The sequence below is a fragment of the Cariama cristata genome, unplaced genomic scaffold (assembly GCF_000690535.1).
Source record: "Cariama cristata isolate BGI_N322 unplaced genomic scaffold, ASM69053v1 scaffold14239, whole genome shotgun sequence".
Taxonomy (NCBI): Eukaryota; Metazoa; Chordata; class Aves; order Cariamiformes; family Cariamidae; genus Cariama; species Cariama cristata.
The window spans coordinates 1-7466 of NW_009634113.1; the positions used below are offsets into that span (position 1 = coordinate 1).

The following is a 7466-nucleotide window of genomic DNA, read 5'->3' on the forward strand; positions in this document are numbered from 1 at the left end:
TGTTTCAGCCAAACCAGGACAACTGCAAAAAAGAGCTTTCACTTGCTGCTTCTCTTGTATATGTGGAATTGTGTTGATGTGTTAGTTTTTCTATCAACTGCTTGTTATCATTTTATCTGATGTTTATAAAGTGCTAAATTTCAGTTGCCAGATTTAGTTATTTTCCTAAATAGCTTTGAAACTGTAGTAATTCTTCTTTTTCTAAAGATAGTTTTCTATTGTTATTATTTTGTTTTTATTCAGACTTATTAACTTGGGCTAGTTTAATCTATATGTTTTCATTTGGTCCTTGTTTTTCTAACAAGAAAAAAATGTATTTGTACATGGTTTATATAATTACTTATACTGGTAAATAGACAGGTACTCAAATTCTTAAATTCTATTATATTACTGTGAATGATTTTTATTGTTGTTCTGCCCTCTCTTGAGGCAAGCGTTCAAATAATTTTAGAAGTTATTCAATAACAAACTTAAATCATATTGCATTTATTATTACATATTAAGGGATTTATTGGTATGTCCATATTTTGCCAAATATGTATGTTTTAACTGTTAGTCAGTGCAACATAGTGTTTGTCAATGTGTTCTTCAGAGCTGTAAAACTTACAGATGTTGTCTTGAACTTACTTTTATCCATGAATATATGGAAGAAGAAAACCAGTTTCCCTATTTCTTCAGTTTATAACTGATTTCTCAATTTCACATGGCCCAATTGTTTAACTGCAATATTTTGAATAAATCGACTTGAAGCAGTAAAATAGACTGCAATCAGAGAGTAATTTGACACTGTAGTATACTTTGTTTTGGGGAGGAAGTGAAGGACCTGGCTGGGTTAATATTAGGTATTAAGCATGTTATTAATACTATAGTTTTAGTCATTTAAGGTTAATTTAAGTTATAGATAACCTAAGGCTTAAGATAGCTTTGTAATTAAAATCCTAGATAGCTTTTTTAACAACTAAGTATTTTTTAAAAGTTGCATATTTTTAGAGATGGTGCCCAATTTTTTTTCAATTTCCTTGGTTTTGAGAACAGGTAGATTTTTCCAGTTTTTATTGGTGGATCTTTATGGTATATGAATTAAGTCAAAATACTGACTGTGCTTTATTCTGTCCTAGGTGATTTGCAAGTCAGATGCTCCTACAGGGGATGTTCTGCTTGATGAAGCTCTGAAACACATAAAAGAGACCCAGCCTCCTGAAACAGTACAAAATTGGATTGAACTGCTTAGTGGTAAGCCTTGGACATAATGTATTTGCTTTTTTCCCCCCAATAAAGCTAATTATCTGACATCACTAGAGATTATATTATAAGGTTTTTGGGGAGAAAGTATGCAAAAAAGTTAATTAGTCTGTCCTCTAGGGTAGTCTCTTGTTGATTGTAGCCTTTAATCAAATATAAGTAACTGTTGATTTTGACTTAACTTGGTACAGAAGGGATCTTGTATGGAAGTGTCAGAGGACATCTCAAGTCTTTGGAAAAGGTGCTTTCCGATGTCTCTGAAGTAAATGAGGACAGCACCCTGGAGATATAACTGCCTTTCTCTGTAATTGAAAATGAGGGTTAGTGGAAGTTTGGAGTATAGGTGTATGGATTCAGTATTTAGATCTTTTGATAAAGAAAGATAAGGAACTCACTGCTCAGATGTAAAAATTGAGGATGTTTTGGCCATTAATCATAAAGAAACCATAAGAAGTCAGGAGTTCAATTTTTCCATTAACTGGAAAAATGTAATAGTTTAGAATGTTAGATACTTCTCATTGTTCAAAACAAAGTCTTCGAGATGAGTACTTTGCACACAGCTCTTTCTGTAAAGCTAGTAAGTTGTTGCAAAAAAATGAAGTGTCAATTAGATTTCATGCTTACAATTGCAGTTAACATTTTTCATGTACTTCACCAATGGTTGTATCCTCAGGATGCATAAATTAAACTGAAATTAAGAATGATCATCTTTTAACATGTAGTGCTTTTATTGTTTTGTTGGGTTTTGTTTTTTTTCCTGTGGTCAGATTTCATCATCAGGGTTTGTCTCTTTTGTAAAAACGCATAAAATGCTGCTTCCTTGGAGTAGATGGGAGCTATACTTCAGTTGCTTAAACAGTGCAGGAAAAAAACCCCACTGTTTTCATCAACAACATGACTCTGGGAGGTCAGGGGTATTGAGGCTTGAAGTTGTCTATCTAAGCCTGTTACTTGCAATAACTAATAAGTAAGAGTTTCAAAAATTAGCAAAATCTCTCCACCTTTCTCTGCCTTCTTGTTTTCATTATGTTCTTCCCATTTGTCCTGTACCACTTTCAACAGCCCTCCTTGCACATCAGTTCGTACTCCTGTCCTTGCCATCCCTCCCCTCTTGCTCTTGCTCCTTGCCTGTCAGCAGAGGGGAGAGACAGGAGAACAAAGCAGTCCTTGTCAGCAGGGGGTATGGCTGCTGTGTAACCTTGCAGTTCAGTTCTTACTGAGCTCTCCTTTGCTTCTACAGCCTGCAAAAACAATTCATTTTTCTTGTTCCAAATACATAATTTGTGCCGACATTTCACCTCGCCCAGTGCAGAGCACATCAAGTTAGTACTGATTCAAAAAAGGTCATCTAATGAATGAACAATATTGTAGGTTTTCTTTGAGCTAAGCTAATGTTTTCCTGACCCTGCGGAGCTTTGGCTCTGGGAAGATAGTTGTCATCAGTGCTGTGGCTAAGACTCGGATCAATCATTTTTACTTACATATGGTTATTAATTACTAGTTCTTGGATGGCATTAGGGTTGTTTGCATTTCACATGGTTTAGAGGGCTGCCCTTTGAAGAAAAATGTTTTAGTGTGTTGTTTGGTTCGGATTTTTTTGTTGTTGTTAAACTCCTTTAGAATTTTGATTTACACAAATGCTTTAGGCTGATCTTGTTTATAAGATAGCTTCTAAGGGAAGCAAGTGTACGAAATACAGAAGTTTGGATCAAAATGTCAGGTCTTCCTGTAGATGTAATAGACTGCATTTGGACAAGTGTCTGTGTAATGGAGGAGATTGGTCACAAGGTGTCACCACAGCACTGATTTTTATTACTGTATAGCCACATCCACCTAACAAATGTAGAAAAATCTAGGAAATAGCATTTACCCTGTGAGACGCTGTAAGGAAACTACTTTTTTGTGTGTGTGGTAGTTTCATTCATGGTCAAGCTGGGGAATCACATTCAATGAGGTGTGGGACCTGTAGGGACTAGTTCAGGCCTGAGTTGGTCCTCTGCCTTTCACTATGCAGTTGGTGTCACCTCATTTGTTTACTTAACTTGGCTGTTACTTGCATACAGTGTATGACACCCTCCATCACAGGGGGAGAAACCTTGAAGTCATCTGTGGTTTTTATTATTGTTATTGTATGTTACCCAATGAATTTTTAAAAAGCTTTCTGATACGGAAACAAGTTGATACAGAAATTCTCGTATCATTTATAGAAAACCCCATCTATGTAAGAAATGCTTAATGCTGTTTGTTCTCTTGCCTCTTAAAATGCGTAGACTCTTCTATATGAGGAGGGGATTTTAATACCTACGATAAATACTTAGGTAGGCTGGTCCTAAAATTTTTAGCTTGTTAAGTAAACTCTTAAGCAAAGATGGATTTCTCAGTGCTTAACAATTTTAGCTTTATCAGTAGCTGTTGATGCTGATCTTGTGCTTTTTAAATTCCCTCCTGTATGCACACAGTCACGCACTTTGAAGGGCCGAGTTCTCCTGCCTTAACAAAAAGCATTAAAAATAATTTTTATAGAAACATTAAAGCCCCTGTGCAACATGTGCTCGTGTGTACACACGTACTCCCACACTCACACAGTGCATGCTCACAGCTTCACCTGGTGTAAGTGGAAAGGGAGAGAAGAATGAAAACCTGAAGAAATAGAGAAATGCACAGGGTAGGTAGCTTGTCTCTGTGGCAGAAAGAAAGGCAATGCCATTTCTTCCAGCCTCTGAAATGGTAAAAGATGGAAGCAGACAAATGCACAAGATTGTAGGAGATGCTTATTTTTATTATTAGAAGTAGACTCTTTCTTCATGAATGGTTTGGGTCTTTTTTTTTTTTCTTCAGTACGAGACTGTTCATTTGTCATATCCTTAATCAAGACATGGCTTAGCTAGCATTTTGTCCAAACTTTAAACATACACTGAAGTTCCTCTAAGGAGGCTCTCACAGGCTCTGTCTCTATGCCTAGATCTGGGTAGATCAGAGATCAGAGAAATGATGCCTTTAACACAGTATCTTAGTGTAGTAGTCAGCTATGTGAATTTGGCAGCTCATTCTGCACCATGGGGTTGGGGGGTATGAAAAAATCACTGTAATAGTACAGCTTAAACTTTGCCTGAGTGTTGGGTTTTTTGCTTGTTTTTTTAGGTGAAACATGGAACCCACTGAAGTTGCACTACCAACTACGAAATGTCCGTGAACGATTAGCTAAAAATCTAGTGGAAAAAGGTGTACTGACAACAGAGAAACAGAACTTCCTTCTTTTTGACATGACTACGCACCCTCTCACCAACAACAATATCAAACAGCGCCTCATCAAGAAGGTTCAAGAAGCAGTTCTTGACAAATGGGTGAATGACCCTCACCGCATGGACAAGCGCTTGCTGGCACTTGTTTATTTAGCCCATGCTTCAGATGTTCTGGAGAACGCTTTTGCGCCCCTTTTGGATGAGCAGTATGATTTAGCCACAAAGAGAGTGCGACAGCTTCTGGATTTAGACCCTGAGGTTGAATGTATGAAAGCCAACACAAATGAGGTTCTGTGGGCTGTTGTAGCAGCTTTCACAAAATAACTGCATTCAGACTGAAGTGTTCTTTCTTGTTTCATGTAAACCAGTTGTTTCTCTTCTATTGACTATTCATGTTTTCTGTAATTTGTACCTTCTCACATGATGAATCGGCTCTTGTTTAATGGGAATGATAAGTGGTGTATTCCCTCCTTCTCTGTGTATCTGTACACAGGATTCTGCTGGTACAAGAGACTTTCCTGTTTAAAAACAACAGAAAAAGGTTTACTGCCATATTGGCATTCCATTTCCTATTCAGTTTGAGTTATCTGACAAACTTCGTTTAATCTATTTTTCATCTTGTTGTTGTTGAAGTGGTGTAACATGGAAAGCATCTCAAGGAGGACATGTGCATGCAGTTGGATCACTAGTCTCAGCTGACACAGGTGTGTGCATGCATCAATACTTCTGCAGTACAATTCATAACAGATTAAAAAGGGCCTTCTTAAATCACCAAAGCTCCATGTTGAAGTGTCTGTCAGGACATTTTATACACAGATGTTTCAATAATATCTAACAAAATTACTTCAAAAGCAGAAAGCCATTAAGCAGCTTTGTCAGTAGTTCCTATAAAATGCCCCATAAATTTTACTCTTCATGCAAGTCTCTTGTGTACTTATATTTTCATTAGAACAATAGCTGAGTCATAAGGCTAGTATAGAAAGGTCCAATTGTTTCATAAACCAGTTTTGGGATGGGATACATTCCATTATATTGTATATATAGTTCAAATTGTATATTAACAACTGCCCCATCTTAGTATTTTGCAAGATCTACTTAGTTGTACACCTGGTACCCCTTATTTGCCATCAGCAATTGCCATTCGATGGAAAGAAAAGCCTCCTGTAAAGAGTATGTATGTGAAAGCTGTTTGTTTCCAGTGTCTACAGTGTTTGCCATCCAGGTAGTCTCAGTAAATGCATTGCCTTTGGTCATTAGTGTACGGAAAGAGACCGCTTTCTGTCATTGTTGGTACTTACTTTTTTTTTTCCTTCCCCATTCTGTATGGAAGAGGCTTGTGACCAGTACAATTCTTGAGTGCAGTTTTTAATTTTGTACACAAATTAATGTTTGCCTCTTAAACCTCATAACCTATTTCACACTCTAAAGTCAGTCCTAGCAGGTGTTGCATGTAAATGGTTAGCAAGTAATGACTGCAGTTCAGATGATTAAGATTTCTGTAATTGGACGCTCTGCTATATTTTAATTTTTTATATACAATTATGCTGATTAGCACACTACTGTAAAAAAAATATAAAACTTCGGCTTTTTAAAATTTACTGCCTCTGCCACTGCTTGTTATCTCCCGTTGGTTTCACAATGTAAATACTATGGATTGAGAAAATTAAGCATTGATTTATATCTTCTTTTCCTCATAACAATGCAGATTTATAGTGGGGCTTACAGGTGTTTAGAAACTCTTTTGGTTAATATTCAGAGCAAGATTACTAGATGGTGTATAACTGTAGAGTTGAAATTTAAGGGTTCCCTTAATCTGTATACTAGCTTTTTACCTACAGTAAATAAACTATGATCTTGAAAGTGCCTGAAACAGAGCAAGCATGTCATTCTTAATTTTTGTTGCTAATTAGAAAGGTTTTATTGCTTAACTGAAAGCTTTAGTTAATATCCTTCATATTAGAAAGGGAGAGTTTACACTGAGTAGATTGAACCGACCTAATGGGTGGTGTTGCTCAGATCTGCAGGATTCATGGCTGAGACAGACTGAGAGTTAGCTTGTGACTGGGCAGCTGTGCCTGCCATGGGTAGACGTCTTCTATCTTGAGCGCAACTCTGCAGCCTCATCTGTGACTGGACTTGCAGTTTTCCACTTCATTTTCAGTCATTTAGATAAGCTTAAGTAGTTGATGTTAAAATACAACTTAAATTCATCATATCTATATTACCTTTTTTTAATAAAGGTTTTTAAAATATGGTCCTTAACATTTAATGGCACACTATTCTTTCAGTTCTTAAATGCTGTTTCTTTAGAAAAATAAAAGTATATTGTAAGATACTTCAAACTTTGGTTTACAAATAAAAAGACAGTGTTCTCTCAGTTGTAAGATGCTGTGTTTAAAACTTTGAGGAGCTTGGGCATGAACTTTGGACATTTTCTTTTAAACATTTCAAAACGTGATTGCTTTAAGTGGAGGAAAAATGGAAGTTGCTGTGTTGCTCTTACATTTGACAGCTTATAGAATACTTTCTGTACTTGATAGTATATGCTGACTCACTGATTTCATTGTCCCTCCTGTGGTCTGTTGTCTCATTTTCTATTGCTCTTTGAGAGCAGAGAAAAGTAATTAGGTGGAAAGGTCAGAAAAATAGTGAAGTATTCAGGAGCAAGTTAAGTGCACAAGACTTTTAAAATGGCTTTGAAAATCTAAGCTACTTGAAACATGCATCAGACCAAAAGTATCTTTCGTTGTCCCTTTTCTGTCCTTTCACCTTCATTCTGTGAGTATTTTCCATGTTCCTGCTGGTTTCTTGTTAGGTTGTGGAGGATATTGGGGTTTTGTCACCCTTACAGCCAACATGATTTGAAAGGAGTCACCCTTTAATCCCCACCAGAAAGAGGATTTAGGTGTTTTTTTCTCATAGAAGATAACTTTATTTTGCTGAAAGATAGAACCTCCGTCTGTGATGGGGAGAGTTCGTACT

General features: G+C 36.6%; 1 protein-coding gene across 1 annotated transcript; it reads left to right on the forward strand.

Annotated features, from left to right (window-relative positions):
• Positions 1-1118: 1118 nt before the first annotated feature.
• Positions 1119-5767, forward strand: GOLPH3 (golgi phosphoprotein 3 (coat-protein); the record flags this gene model as incomplete). The annotated part of the gene is made up of 2 exons (XM_009707046.1): positions 1119-1233; positions 4384-5767. Coding segments are annotated over 2 exons (540 nt in total), but the record flags the coding sequence as incomplete, so codon positions are not given.
• Between the last annotated feature and the right edge of the window lie 1699 nt (positions 5768-7466).